General features: G+C 42.6%; 1 protein-coding gene across 2 annotated transcripts in view; it reads right to left on the reverse strand.

Annotated features, from left to right (window-relative positions):
* The window catches only part of SLC35F3 (solute carrier family 35 member F3), a 182226-nt gene that overhangs the window by 31366 nt on the left and 134441 nt on the right, over window positions 1–16419 (reverse strand). For both annotated transcript variants that reach the window (XM_065835964.2, XM_065835966.2), the window contains one exon: window positions 13942–14266. In XM_065835964.2, the coding sequence (XP_065692036.2) occupies window positions 13942–14266 (325 nt within the window). The remainder of the gene's footprint in view (window positions 1–13941; window positions 14267–16419) is intronic.

Here is a 16419-nt window from a genome sequence, read left to right on the forward strand (position 1 = left end):
AGCCTGGGGTGGCGGTAGGGCCATGACCAGCCAACTGGGGCAACCCGTGCTGCAGGCGAGTGCTTGGGGGGCCTCGTCCCCCCTCCTGGGGCTCCAGCTCTGTTTTTCAGGGGCTGGAAAGGGATTTCGGAGCAGCACCAGACAGCACTTGCAGACAGATGCTTGAGAATAAGCAGCCTTCCTGCTGCGAGAAGGCAGGTGTTCACTCCCTCAGCAAACAAACTGGGGCCTGGTCCTGGAGACTGGGCTTTCCCACACAGACCCACGGGGAAAGATACACCTTGTGCAAGGGGGTTTTTCCACTCTGGTCAAGGCACAACCTCACATCTACCCTACAGCTAGAGAACACAAAATCTGTGGCTTCATTTTCCTTTTTCAACAGTTTGTATTTTACAGGAGAGTTCCTGGTCTGCAGGACACTGTACGGAGACTGTCAAAAATAAAACAGCCTGTTATCCCTCTGGGATATCCCTGCTCTTGCAGGGTAAAGAGGCTCAGCATACGTATTCAAATGGTGCATATATACACAAGTATAGATACATACATATATACACACAAATGTACACAGCCATAAGGAGACATTTCTGATAGCTTTATTTACCGGTTCACCATTCTTTCCAACTCAGCCATTACAGTTTCACCACAGCCTTCAGTAAGAGTAGAGAATCCAGCAGCAGGACCTCAAAAATGCAACCCAAAGTATCCTGACTGATCACTGAGTCTCAGTGACAGAGTCATTCAGAGTCACAGTGCCCTGCGATATCCCTATCCAAGCCCCCGCAATGTACACAATGCAAAATCTGGCTTGTTTGACTGTAACTGTGCACTGGGTAAACTGTTAAATTTGGCTCTGTCAATACACAACTACAATAAAGAGCTCCAATGGTTGGGGTCAGCCCTTTCTCAAAACTTAATGCCCTGTGTTGAAACTGAGAGAGAGATGTTACTCAACAAGCTTAAGTCTTTGAGAGAGAGAAAAATGTACCGAACAGTAGTTCACATTGTTACTAATTTTAGTGCCACATCTGAATTTCTGTTCAGATTGTTTCCCTTGAGGAGTGACAGGAGCAGCAATGTGGTTTCAACCTCTGAGGTGAAACTATTTGTTCAGAAACCTGGCAAAGGTGATGCCTGTTCTGCTACCCTACTTTCTTCTGAGAGTGCTGCTCCTCCCGCAGAGCACTGTTAATGCAGCAAAGTGATTTGAAGAACCTCACCGACACAGGTGTGCAAAGCACCTCTGAGGTGCGCAGGGTTCTGGGTGTCTGGAGATGCTGGCTTAGTTATGTCCTAGGGTTGCTGGCTACTCTCCCAGTGCTGGAGAGCTAGTCAGCTTTGCCATGCCCATGCTGGGGCTACTCAAGAGGTACAGCCTGCTGAAATCTCACCACAGCACGAAGGATTTATGAGCTAGAGAGCTGCAGGGTGAGCTGACCATGGAGGAGGCAGGCGGCTCTTTTGCTTGAAGGGATCCCACAGCAGGAACTGCAGCTCCTCTGTTCATGTATGAAGACCAGTGGCACACAGTGCCAGAAAGCAGGTGATCCTGTTATCTAGCTGGAAATGTCTTCCATCCCATTGTAAATCATCTGTGCTTGTCCATTTAGTAGTGTTGGACTAGAATGAGCAGCACTAGTTGCTGCACAAGAGCATGGGAGAGGCACAAGATGTGAAGACTATTAACACAGCTACTAGGAATCACTCAGGCATAGTTAGGATGATGGGGACACCAGCATGATTTATATCAAGTGTTAATGCAAAAATCAATTAATTCATTCTTGGAGAAGCATAAGACAACAAAATTGGATCAACAAATATTGTCTGGCTAGCGCTGTTTGCATCCTTTGTTGCTAGGAAAAGGAAGAGCACCAGAACATGGGAGGTTACAAACTGCATCCCTGTGGAGGAGGGACTGACCAGGTGAGCATGCACTTGATCCAGGACACGTCTTTCAGCTGTCTGCATTTTGTCAAGCATGGAGGGACTGTGTTCAAAGCCTTGGGTAAGCTGAGTCCGTGCTAATGAGCTTATCTGGAGGAGCAGTTTAGATCAGCCATGATAAACCTACTTAAGACGACACTGCATCTCACCTCCTGCTGCCGGTCTGCAGTATCCTCAGCATATCTGTGAGGATGGATCTGCTCAGGCTTTACCTCTGAGAGAGAAGAGAGGCATCCAAGGAGAGGAAGCATTGGCTGGAAACCACACATAGATGTTTATGCCCGTTTGCAGGACGGGCCACGTATCTCAGCCCTTTTGTGGATCTGCCCCCTTGACAAGCCCTGCCCCTCAGGAAGGAGAGCCATTCAGCATCACTGAAAGTCAGTACCGCTACCCCTAAACTCCAGTAATTTAGTTAAATTAATTATTAAAGATACAGAAAATAACACCAGCAAAGAATCAGTGGGGTTAGCTGATTACTCTCTTTCATCTGATTCATAAATGTTGCTGGGGACGTGGGAGTCAAGTTCAGGTGACTTACACTAGTCCAGATTCTCATCTTCACTGACCCTAGAGTTGCACCAACATGAGACATTTTTGGTTTGAAAAGAGTGTAAATGAATTGGGAGTTTGGCTTGTGTGGTGAGGACTGGATAACATGATGACAGAAGGGCTTTATAAACATTTATTATTCAAAATCTCTTCTGCGAATACGCCTAAGCAATTATCTCACTTTAGCTGCAGATGGGCAATTTTGATGCAATTACTATGCACCTTCAGTAGTACAAAGCCTGCAGTGCCATTCCTTTTGAAAACATCTGAATTAATCAGAATGACAAAACCAATGAACTACTGCATCTTTTTCCTGCCAGCTCACAACATGTAGTAGGTGCCATCAGCATAGTTCATGCGATGGAGCCGCCTGGTCAGGGCTGCAGGCCCAAAGGCACACAAATGCCAAACGCCCGCTGAAGGCAAACCCATCCGTAGCCTTCAGGAACTGACTTACTTGAGGAAGGATGATTTGCCATTGCACATTCTGATCCTGACATTAGATTGATTCCAGGACATCATTTGTCACCTCTCATTCAAATTTCCCTAATGAGATGTATTGATGTGTGCCTAAAATCCATGGTTATTTACTGTTCTGTGCTAGACAAAGGCTTTTTGGGTAACAAGACTCCAGACAGCAGCAGTGTAATAGTGGAAAGTGTCTGAAGCCACAGTGACAAAGAGAACAGTTTGTTTTTAGCACAATTGCTATGGAGGGAACACACTTGTCTCCAGTTTCTCGAAACTACTTGTCTCTGGCTTCTTGCAGCAAACATATCCAGGAAGGCAGCTGTTTTTTCTTTTTTTTTTTTTTTTTTAATCCTTAAAACAAAACAAAGTTTAAGAAATATAAAGCAGCAGACAACATTTTGCAACTTGCCAACCAAAAGTAAGGTCCACAATTAATTACAGATATAACTGGTAAGATTTTCAAGCAGAATGTCCTTACTCTGATTCCAGTTTACCTAAAATTAAGCCAATTTGATGCTTACTTTTGGAAAGATCCCAAGAAACTATCTTTAGCAGTTTGGCAAATTTTATTTGTACATTCAGTCATGCTAAGAAACAAGTCTGTTAAAACATGAAATAGCTGTTGCTTATACGATTAAATCTTCCCTAGATGCTCCTGAGTGCCTTGACTGGAGCCCTGTAACTTGGAGGGTTCTGTGCCTGCTGACCTCTGGAACACCGCACGTTAGGAACCTGCCACCAGCCACAGGACTAAACACATTAGCAATACTATGTTAAGCATGTTGTCCATTAAAATAATATAGGGTTTACTGATTTATCATAGCTCGTAGAAGAGCTAAAAGGACTATACCATTCATGTGAGTGATATGTTTCAGCAGAGCTCACGCAATCTGCTCCAACAACAGGCCCCACCATCTCTGATTCCCAAGCAGGCACTAACCATTCTTCCGGGCTTCTCTTGTTCCTCAGACTGATAGCTCAGCTGCACACTGTAAGAAAGATCCTCTCTTGTTTCAAACATCTCACTCTGTTCGATGCCACCCAGCTCTTTCCTCACCTTCTCCGATCCATACGTGATTTAGCTGACTTTTATCATATCCCCCTACAGTTACCCCTCTTACATGATGAAGAGTAAGCTCTACTAAAAAAGCCATGTGGAACTTGGAAAGGGAGAAAGTAATGGTGTTAGAGGAATTACCTGGAACTACAGGAGAGCACAGCTGTCTAAGTTGTTTGAAAAAATCAATTAAATCGATAGAGCCCTTTTTTAAATGGTATAATACTTTCAGAGGGCTGGCCTTATTTGCTAAAAATTTCATGAGCAAGTGCAGGTCTGAAGGTACGTTAATGGAAGGCAGCTGATCATCTGGCTGTATGTCACTGTATCCTCTTCTTGGATACTATTTTTTAACATGAAGTTTTCCTATTTCAACTCTCCAGAATCAAAAGACACTTTTAAAAAAATAATGTGGGGAAGTAGAGTGAATTTCAGCCTGAGCAAAGCCTGAGTTTTCCTCTGAAAGAAAAAAAACATACCTAAGCAGTTATTAACTTGATATTTTAATATTCACTGAGCCAGGCCCTTCTCTGACAGAAGTCAGCATGCTGTCATGGGACCCAGTGGAGCTATGGCAGCTAGGGTCAAGTGCTGACTGGACCCATCACATTTAATATAGAGAACTTCATTAAATACTGAAAATGCTATGCAAAAATTCGTTTGATTATTAAACATAAGTTAAGCAGAAATACTTTATAGTGGGATAACACCATTAAAAAATTCAAAGTTAATAAAAAGTAAATCAAATCTTCAGGGTTTGAATCAACATGTTCTTTCCCAAGGGAAACAAATATTTGAGGTGGCTCTGGCAAAAAGGGGCAAACCGCAGCAGAACGGGTACCATTCATGCCAGCATATTCTTGTACATGTAATTTCGGGGTATCTAGAGGCAGCACATTAAAAGATGCAATAAAGTACACATACATTTAAATAATAACAGTTATGTCTCACTCAGTGGCTGCAGATCACTAAAAATTCACAACAAAAAAGTAGAGACGATGTGGCTCTGCACTGAGCAGGCTGGACAAGAGACATCCCTCCCCAGGTCCCCAGCAGCCAGAATTACTCCATGTTTCTATGATCTCATGTTCACGATATCATGGTGAGATGGTATAATGACAGCACCATTTGTTAGATGGTGAAAATATCAGACAGCATTACAGAGCTGTAGCTTCATTTTCATTCTAGGTACTATTAAGAAGTACTGAAAGCAGAGGTGCAGTTCTTGCTGTTTTCTAGTTGTGCTATTTAATAGGACAGCTTTTCATAGCTGAAAAATCATCTTTCTGTACTTGGAAATCTATATGAACTCCAGCTGAAAGCATAAGAAGCCAGACTAGTGAAGAAAGCTGCAGGTTTAGTGCAGAAAAAGCAGGATACAGTTTTCAGTTGGTGTGACTGGCCTCTATAATAGATACGGCGAAGAGAATGAAGTTAAAAAAACCCAGTATTCTGGTGAAGAAAAACGTTTTTTAGATGCAACACAAGGGCAAATACAAGATGACATAGAGGAAGAGAGTCTTCCTGTAGCATCATACGACTCATGGCTGCCCCGTGTTAGCAATGGCCTACACAAAGGTTAATACCACTCTGTCACCAAAGGGACATTCTTTATGACTTGAGATCCCTGGGGTTTAACATTTGCATCTGCTGAAAGAGATGAGGATGCCATCCTTCCCATAAGGCTTCCAGAGGCCCATTACAACAGTGGGAGTCTGAACATTTTACTGAGGCAGTGGAAGGTTTTCAAAGGTATGAAGGAAACGATGCAGCAGTCTCTACATGCTTCTGAAATAAGCCGCTTCAGCAAACAAGTACACAATCCCCTAGCTCCAAAGAGAACAAATGCAATTTATAAATTAACAAACCTCAAGCAAACAAAACCAGCTCCATGGGGGGAAGTGCTCAGGTGGAGATATGGGGAACAGGGAACAGATGAGGTGGCCACAGTGGACGTGGTTAGTGTAGGCTCGATGAGGACAAGAAAACCAAATGCTGTGACAATGACAGTAAAGGCAATAATGTAAATGAGGCTCTTTCCTTTAAACTGGCTGAGTTTTATCCCTGACCCCAAGGACTGACAAACAGACCAACAGAGGGTTGTTTTTTTTCACAGCCAGGCTTAAGGTAAGTAGTCTCCGCTAACTGCCAGCCAAAGTAGGGGAATGAGGTAACAAAACCAGATTTTGCTTGTCTGCTTCATTTTGGATTAGTGAGGGAGGCCAGCTCCTGCAGACCTGGACTGAACAGGATCTTCACCTAGGCGCTTGTGCATTGATATGAGGCTTTCTTTTCATACAAACACAAACAATCCTAGGAAATATGGACACAGTCCATAACCACTAGGCAGCTGGACAAAAAGGTTTTTTCCACTTCTGTAGTACTGCCAGCCACCAACACTTCTCACTATATCATCTGTCTTTATTGAGAGCTGTTAATTATAGCTACGATGTCTGCTACCATACAGGCACTTTCCTTTTTTAAAGCAGCTTTAAAAGTAGCTGCCTTCAAGATATATTGACACAGATCTGGGCTGAAAAAAAATGCAAAATTTCTTACCACTCCTTCCTGATTTTTGTTGTCGTTTATGCTGCTGCTGTAAATGACATGGGAGAATCTGTCTAGGATAGTCCCCATTCAATGAGATTTGCAATGGGTATGAAGATACTTGATGTGATGACGGAGGTAAAACATTTCCTGCGTAAGGACCAGCTGTGAACTCGGTCTTTTTTCATGTTATAATGACTGCAAAGCAGCATATCCATGCTCACCTCAGCTTTCTGCTTCTTTCCCCACACAGTAAACATGATCACACACACTTTTCTGAGTCCCTTTTTCCCTCTGCCAGCCATAACATGCAGTCACTTTTCTGTTTGTGCACACAGGCCATGCCTGGAGGCAGGGAAGGGCGAAGGTGACTCCTGAGGTCCCTTCATCCTGGCTTGCTGTGGTTCCACAGCCTCAGTCACTGCAGAGGGATCAGCATGGGTCGGATCAGTATAGGTGGATTTGCTCTTCAGGTTCCCTGGAAAAAGCCCCAACAGCAGGGAAGTTTGGCAGCGACTAACCAGAGGAAGAGCCAGTTAATGAAGTGCAGTTTAACTACTGACCAGAGATCATTCAGCACTGCAACACATGCCATTTTTTCCACACAAAAGCCACTGCGTAAACACATCGTTTCATAGCACATGCCCTGCCTGCAGGTAACAAGAACAATTACTTCTCTTTCTAGTCCTTGCCTCAAGCACTGCTACCTCATAGGAGGCATATAATGTAATTATTTTAGAGCGTCTGTTCAAGCCACTGCAGAGAAGACAAAAGTAATGAAACAACAAGACAAAATTACAGGACACCACTCAATTCAATTGTCCCTGGAACGATTTTGTAAACTACGCTCAAGATTAAAGAACATGTGTTTCTCCTGATCAGGTAGTACCCAATTTTTATTCTGTATTAGCATTCTACAAAGGTCAAAAAGCCCAAAAGAAGTGATCCTCTTCGGATTAAGGAAAGTTTTTCACTGGGATGAATATTAAGTTATTTTCAGAACATCTTGGTCTAAAATACAAACGCAATCTCCAACTATAAAATGTGAGGCTTAATTAGAAAGGAGTGGTTTCTTAAAGAAGGAAGCATGACCATTTTCTCAGAGAAGCTAAGATACAAGGTCCATCAACAACAGTTTAGACATCTGCAGGAGAGATATGGATGACCACGACTATGATAAACCTCTTGCACAATATCGACATCTTTGTTCAGTTAACTGTTTCGAAACCAAGCACAAAGGTAAGCCCTGACAGACTGCTGTAGAGATCAAACTGTTTTAATTTGGAGTCACTCCTGGCTTGTATCTAACTCAGGTAAGAATGAGATGCGATATCTTTTAACTTCAAGGGTTCTTTTTGTTCTTTGGTTGTCGTTGTGTTTTTTTTTTTTCCCCAACAAGCCAATGGGAGCTTGAACTGTAAAGTGATTTTATTTTGAGGAACACAAAGTAAATAGGTATTATTTTAAGGCTAATGTACTGTATTAGGCAAATAGAGTTTATAAACTGAAGTTTTTTGAAAGAAAACATGCTTCACTGGGTGACATTTGCTAATAACACTTGCATTCATCATGTCTTGATGCCTTTGTAGCTTATTTATGACTCTGCTAATACTGTCTGCTCTGGTGGTGAAGCTCCCACCAAAGTAGTAATATTTATCAGTAGGATGCCAAAAGCCAACCACACTGCAACATTTTAATGCTGCTCGGTAAGAGAGACTCATGAATACAAAATGCTGAAAATCAATAGTAAAAAAGCATCCTGTCATGCCAAATGAGGCTCCGACCTTCTTTCCCCTTAGAGTTTCCTCATGGCCAGGTGATGGTTACCAGCACTGCATGTCCAGGTTCTCTGCCTGCTGCAGAAGAGGAGGGCAATGTCCACTGTGCAGGGAGTTGCACTTGGGTATAAGTCAGGATCAAACTAATGGACCCAACTCCTGGTATTACTGGGGATGCCAGGCTAGTGCATTGTCTCCTCCATGCCAGCAGGAATACATGTGAAACACATTTAGAAACCGGCCCACGTTCTCCGGGACATCATGTGAAGCTATGGCACTGACAGTTTCCGGCCACTGAAAACCTAGGTCTTGATTCTTACTGAGCCCACATGCAAATAAAGCCAAAGTGACTCTTGTGAAATTAATATGTTGGTAAACCAGAGTAAGCGACATCTACTAGAGTAGTCCTCTACCATTGCTGCCCTCAGTATTTTGGCTCAGTTTCAAAGATATAACTATACTTTGATGTTAACCACAACTTTTTTCTTTCTTTTCAAAGAAAAATATTCAAAATCTGAAAGACTAGTGGCAGGTAATCTGGGGGTTAGTATAGACACAAAACTCTGATTCAGTGAAGAAGAACATATTAAAACATGATAAATGAGGTTGTAGATCAGTGTAGTTATGTGCAATGATTCTTCCATTCACCCAACACATCAGCTCTAGTCAAGGTTATGGAAGAAATTTAGTTTTAGCTTCTGATGTTTTCTTTAGCCCTAATGCCTTATGAAATAAAAATCAAGATCTAAATGATAAACAAATAAATAAATAATCACACCATCCATTCTGGAAAGCCCTGCCCTTTCCTTCTCAAAAAATCATTAGATAAGACCATACCATCCAAACAAGCAAGATTTCTGAGGTATTCTCCTGCTAAAATATGAACACAATCCTCCGTTATTCCCCCAGTCAGCACGCAGAGAGTGAATTTTTATAAAATGTGTGTTTTGTCCTGCCCAGACATACAGAAAGCTAAGCAATATCTTACAGAGATTTTAATTTAATTTTCCATGTAGCCAGGGAGCTTTAAGCTCTAGTGCTTTTAATTTAAGTTACTTCATAAATTCATAATGTAGGTATGATGGAGGTAGCTCATCAGATTAAATGTGTCATTTTATAAAGCAGCTTGGAAGCAAAAAGTATGAAGCCAAAATGAAGTAATCTTAAATGATCCATTAGGCACATAAATCATTACATGTGTTATTTCTGGACTGGACAGTGGTTGAAATGAATGATAATTTAGTTACTGTAATTTTATTTTAAGCTAGTGAGTAGTTGCACAAGAAGCGAGGGAGTGGTGCTGACCCCGGCGTGCTCTTCAGCTGCTCGCCAGAGCTCTGAGCGCCGCTCCCCACGCGCGCAGTCCTGTGCCAAGGGTGGGTGGCACCCCCGGCACCCAGTGCGGGACAAGTTCTCCTATGGGCGCAACTCTGGCATTTGTGGGAGCTGCACAGAGAGCCTAGAGCGGTTTGGATGTGACCGCACAAGTTTTGGTTTGCTTTGAAGAATGATTCTCTCCACGCAACTGATAACTCTACTTCAGCTTAAATAGGAAGTTTCTTACCAAGCAACATGGGCCAATCAGAAATCCTTAATACTTTACATGATGGCCCAATACTTTAAATCTTATAAAGAAATCAAATACACCTGCTTTTAAATTTAATGTGTTACTATAAAATTTTGGTGGCAAATTTATTACATGTGCTATAAAATGTGAAAAAAAATAATCTGTGCAGCTTTAAATGGGTTTGCGTCCACAACAGGTATGTTCTTCTGTGAGACTACAAAACATGCAAATTCATATATTTACAGCACAATATATATACATACTGGTACAATACAATAGGAATTTAAAACCATAATAAACCATATAATCTGCATAGGAGGGACTATGTATCCATTCATTGTTTCTGTATTTTATGATCCCTCTTTGGTATATTTTTCCCTAATGGTTGCTGTTCATGCTCTTCAGCTGTGTGGCGAGGTACCCCAAAGCATGCCCGGGCCCCGCAGAGAGGCCCAGCCCTGCCAAGGGGGAGGCAGCTGCGCAGGTGTAATTGGGGAGCTTTCCTGCCAAAATTTAGGTGCCTGCGGATTTTAGCAGAGGAGGTAGTAGATGCCCCATCCCTGGAAACATCCAAGACCAGGCTGGATGGGGCTCTGAGCAACCTGATCTGGTTGAAGATGTCCCTGCTCATTGCAGAGGGGTTGGACTAGGTGGCCTTTGAAGGTCCCTTCCAACCCAAACTATTCTATGGTTCTACGATTCTATAACCTGTGCAGGCAAGATCTGAGAAACCCTTACTTTACTAATGTGTTCCCTTGCACTGCTAAGGTGACTTAGATGTCATATTTCTATATTTTCCCACAATCACCTTTTCATTTATCTCATTGCAATTTCCTGCTGGAGAGCTTAGATATTATATAAAGTATAAATGAAGGTGACAGAGAAAAGAAGCAGTAAGTGATTAAGCAAGTTGCTTGTTAGTCTCAGGTCAGGATTGTCTTATTTTAACTATGCGAAAGCTCACACAATACCTCCATTATATGTCCAACTGTGCTTGGAGTGCAGCTTTCCTGAAGATGGCAATGCCTCATATAGAGCTGCAAAGTCTCTGTATCTCTCTCTCTATATATATATACACACACACATATATATATAAAATATGCAAAAAGGGAGAATAATTAAGAGGGGATGCTGGGACTCGATCCTGAGGGTCTCTTCCAACTGAAATGATTCTATGAAATCAATGCTTGGGCTTTCAGATACAAGTGCACGTGACATCTCAACCATAATGGAGCAAGTGGATGAACAGTAATTCTTTTTACAGTAATTCTTAGTACAGGACCACTGAAATGTCTCAGTGTAGATAGTGGACATGTTGAAGTAGACACTACATAAATGCATGTCAAGGGACAGTCCTCCCTCTGAAAGAATGTCTCATCCAAACAAACAGAGAGTACGAGGAAATCAGAAATCTGTAGTGACTTGCTCAAAGCTACAAACCAAATCTTCAGCAAAGCTAGGAACCAAAGCCATATATCCAAATGCCCAAGTCTACTCTGACACCAATAAAAAACTCTGCAAATTAACCCTGCTCAGCCTGCTGATCAGACACACAAATGTATGTATTTTACTAAGCGGGTTGCAAGCTCACTTATAATGATGTCCCCCTGCATCCCAAACAGGCTGCAGGGTTTGCACCTGCTCTTCAGCTTAGCCATCATTTAATTAAATGGAAGACATAAAACTACTAACCATATCAATTAACTGCAGCAACAGAGTATAATGCTCTGGTTTTAACCCCAGGGATCTGAAAAACCACAGCTGCTTACTCCAGAATTCAGCAGTATTTAAAACATTATCTGAGAGCAGCTGGAAAGAAAAATACTTAAAACCCAAAGAAACGAAAATGTAGTTGTTTTGGGCTACTATTTGTTATTGTTTTTAGACTAAAACAGTGCTTTCTCTAACCTACATGCTCTCAACTCTGAAGCAATCATGTTTGCTGTGCAGTAAACAACAAATACAAACTGAAGACTGAGTGCAGGAAATACAGCATATCACGAAAATGCCTTTAAAAGTTCTGGTTATTGCTTTAGGACCTGCAGTGAACAGTGAAATTCCTTTATCTGAAGCTCCCGAATGATTTAGAAGACGAAGAAACTGTAACGATGACTAAGCAGCGCAATTTCAGCATTTATAATCTTAAGACCAGTCATCTGAGATAGAGCATTGCCTGAGTACCCGTTTCTTACATTTTTTTTCCTGTAGTGAGTTTCCACCTCGCTGCTGCACAGCTGGGAGCTGAGAAATGTGTACCTCTCACTGTTTACTTTCTCAGCTACTTCATTAAAAGGCTGTGAGCCCCACTGCGTAACAGAAGGGGAAAACGTTCACATCCTTCCATGCATCGGGGAAGCTCTCTGACACGGGACATCTTGATGGCTGAGTCATCCCATCTGTCCCAGACATCTCTCAGGCCAAAATGAGATGAGCCGAAGGAGCGCTCACCAAGGGGCAGTCCTTCGAGCAGCCAGAGCATCCTCAGCCCCTCATGGAGTTCGGGCACTCAGGGTTTTCCATGAGCGCTTCAGGCGTTGCGGGTTTGGCTTGCTGTGAAGACAAGGTGTGCTGAAGACAAAGTGCTGCCTTTGGTTATGACTGTGCTTCCTCCCGGAAATAAACACAACAGCTCGAGTTTAACTGGGATCAGAGCTCTGCCTTTGATGTCAGTGGCAAAATGCCAGGAAAATACTGCAGTACTTTTTACTGGGCTATTCAAGGCACTGCACTAGCCCTGAATTTGAGGAAAAAAAAAAAAGCTCACTTAGCTTACTCAGAGATTGCCATAAAAGTCAGCTGTGGGTAGAGGAAGAAGGTATTAATTAAAAAAAATTATGCTCACAGAGATTTGAACAGAAAACCCTTGAGAAGCCATTGCAGAAAATGTGAACTTTCATTGCATGACTTGTACGTATTGGAAATGACAGTATGACAGTATGTTTGGGATTGGAAAGGACCTCAAAAGATCATCTAGTCCAATCCCCCTGTTGGAGCAGGAACGCCTAGGTGAGGTCGCACAGGAACACGTTCAGGCGGGCTTTGAATGTCTTCAGGGAAGGAGACTCCACAACCTCCCTGGGCAGCCTGTTCCAGTGCTCTGTCACCCTCACTGAGAAGAAGCTTTTTCTCAAATTTAAGTGGAACCTCTTGTGTTCCAGCTTGAACCCATTACCCCTTGTCCTATCATTGTTTGCCACCGAGAAGCGCCTGGCTCCATCCTCATGGCACTCACCCTTTATATATTTATAAACATTAATAAGGTCACCCCTCAGTCTCCTCTTCTCCAAACTAAAGAGACCCAGCTCCCTCAGCCTTTCCTCATAAGGGAGATGCTCCACTCCCTTATGAATCTTTGTTGCCCTACGCTGGACCCTCTCCAGCAGTTCCCTGTCCTTCTTGAACTGAGGGGCCCAGAACTGGACACAATATTCCAGATGGGGTCTCACCAGGGCGGAGTAGAGGGGAAGGAGGACCTCTCTCGATCTACTGACCACTCCCCTTGTAATACACCCAAGGATGCCATTGGCCTTCCTGGTCACAAGGGCACAGTGCTGGCTCATGGTCATCCTGTTGTCCACCAGGACCCCCAGGCCCCTTTCCGCTATGCTGCTCTCCAGATACTGGCCTCCAACTAGACTCTGCACCATTGACCACCACTCTCTGGCTTCTCTCCTTAAGCCAGTTTGCAACCCACCTCACTACTCTATTGTCTAGACCACACCTCCTCAACTTAGCTGTAAGGATGCTGTGGGAGACTGTGTCAAAGGCCTTACTGAAGTCAAGGTAGACCACATCCACCGCTCTGCCATCATCCATCCAGGATTTCTTACTGTTGGAGTAATATTGTATTAAGAGTAATAACATACCACCTAGCACAGGACACAGAATGAATTCAGAACATTCTTTAACAAACCTAAAGAGGAAAGCAAACGCAAGTTTGATTTAACTGGCTCATCTGAATAAAATGACCACTAGAGATAGAGCAGCATGCAAGAGCCACAGGAGAAATATAACAAAAGCTCCCATACCTGTATCTTTGCTTTGGAGACTGCTTTTCAGTTGACTTAAAAACATGTCCAAGATAATACAAAGGAAAGAATAAAAAGTTCCAGTTTGTTGCAAACCACGTTAGAGTGAAGGGTGCATCGAATTTCTTAAAGGTCAGTTTTGCTAGCTGGGTTGAGCCCGACCAGGAGGAGCAGACACCCAGGACCACGGCCACACCCCAGAAAATCTTCTTGAGTTGCGTCACGGAGCATTTCCAGCAGCAGCGGTTCACCCTTCCACTGCCCTCTGCCCCGGCTTGCATCTGTGCTTCGGCTGGGGCTGGAGACTCCCGGGAGCGCTCATCCCCTGGGGAGAGGAAAACACCAGGCTCATTAAAGAAATCCAGGCTGCATTTCAGTTTTCAAATTCTAGGCCCTTCTGAAGTCACATGGAGCTTTACTGGAAAAAAAACCACATCAGATCTTGACACAAAATGTCCTTTGTTTTTAGATCATTGCAAAACCTCTGGTTCATCCAAGGCAGAATTACAATGCAAATAATAATTATCACTTCTAGATTTAGAAGCCACTGGGTAAAATGGAAATGAAAATTACATGTTTTTCTGATGTACACAGAAAGGCTTAACACATCACTTAAACTGATGATGTTGGGATATGTAAATGAATGAAAAATATGCCATTGAGCTTAATAAAGCAGCAAAAGGGATTACAACAACACTTGGAATTGTTATTGCCTAGGAAAATGTGGAATTCAGCAGCTTACAGAATATGGTGTTTCTTAAAAGGAGGGAGATGACAATGTATTTAATCTTGAAGTTAAGCACGATCACTGCAATGTTAGTAGCACGGTTAATACTGAATTAGGATCACCAAGTATTTTAGCGATCCCAAGCAAAACAGCTCTCCTGAGGCTGGAACCAGATGGCAAAAATCAGACCAACCCACAGGCTGCCCTGACGAGCATCTCAGACTCGGCATCCCTAACATTTTTTAGCTCAAGTCCTGCACCAAATGTTACACAGCACATGGACTGAAACTTGGGCCCAGTATAACTGAGCCTGGGATACTGCTGGAAAGCTCAGTTTCACATGTGCCTTATGCTGACCCCAGCGTCCAGGGTCCCAAAGCAGAGGCAGCTCCTCAGCCATGCACCAGAGTGCCCATCAGCCCAGTTACAGACACTATACAAACCAGGTGATAATTTTTAAGGATGGCATCCACTGTATGTTTGGTTTCAACTCAGCTGCATGACCGCCATCAAAACCTCCTTCAGGCCTTTGTTTCCAAAAACCTGTGTCTTTCACAGATTAGAGCACTTGGTTTAGTGAAAAGGAAATTTCTTTCCTAAAATACCTCGTCTCTTTACTTACATTCTTAAACATGAATTGTTATAGCCCTGCTATGGTACCACCATCAGCGGATAGCATATTCAGCTCATGAACAAATGAGGAAAGGGAGGTTAGGTGGTTCAGTTCCTACGGAGATCAAAATGTGCTGGCAGACCCCAGCAACAGGCCATTGCCTTTAGGGCTTTCACCTGCCTGTCTTAAATTCATCCCATTCGACATCCACTAAATCTGTCGGTCACTCACATGCAACACTCAGCAGTGATTACTCTGAAAGCCTGACTTCAGTTTAGTTGGTTCATTCACTTAAAGGAGGATATTATAGTAATTCATGTTGAAAGCCAGGACCGTACCACTTCAAAAGTGTCTAGAGGTCACTGCATGCACTGAAAGGTGAAAAGAGAAATATAAGCACAGTCAGGACAATGAGAGACTCTGTTATTGCCGAACATTTATATATGTTCAAGGCAGACAAAAATTCCTTCCTTATTCTGGTAAGAATCAGTATTTGGAATGGAAAATCTCTTAAAACCTCTCATTTCAGATTAATCTAAATTTGGTTTTATGTGAGCTAATACATTATTAAAGAAAAGGTTTATTCCAATGGAGAGAACTATTTAATTATTTCTTTACATACAATAAATGCATGATCTGAGCTAAGAGTACCATCAGTTTGGCTAGTAAAGCTGTACTTTGTAAAGGGAAAAACTGTGGCCTCTGTTTGATACCTTGAAATCTGAAAGGAATGTACTGCAGCAAAGGTATAAACATCTAGTCTTTTTGAGCAGATTTAAGAGACATAGGGATGTTGCTGATCTCTCCACTTTTTCCAGTTTTCCATAGAAGATTGTGTGGGCAGCTTCCCACATAACAGGAGATGCACCAGTAGGCCAATGAATTACCCAAAGTTAACCTGACTTTGTATTAAACACCTAATGGAAAGCTTACAAGCTACCTGCTAAATGTTAGAAGATGCTAGAATTGAGAAAAGGTTGCCTGTGAACTCTTAATTCATTCAAAATAATTTAAATACATTTTCTTTGTAATACATTGTTTGTAATTAATACTTCTTGCCTCACTTGCTGTACAGGGCAGTCAGGGTTCAGTTTACCAAACAACAGTTCATTTATTTATTTTAACTTCACCACGTAAT

Source organism: Patagioenas fasciata, chromosome 3 (genome assembly GCF_037038585.1).
Source record: "Patagioenas fasciata isolate bPatFas1 chromosome 3, bPatFas1.hap1, whole genome shotgun sequence".
NCBI lineage: Eukaryota > Metazoa > Chordata > Aves > Columbiformes > Columbidae > Patagioenas > Patagioenas fasciata.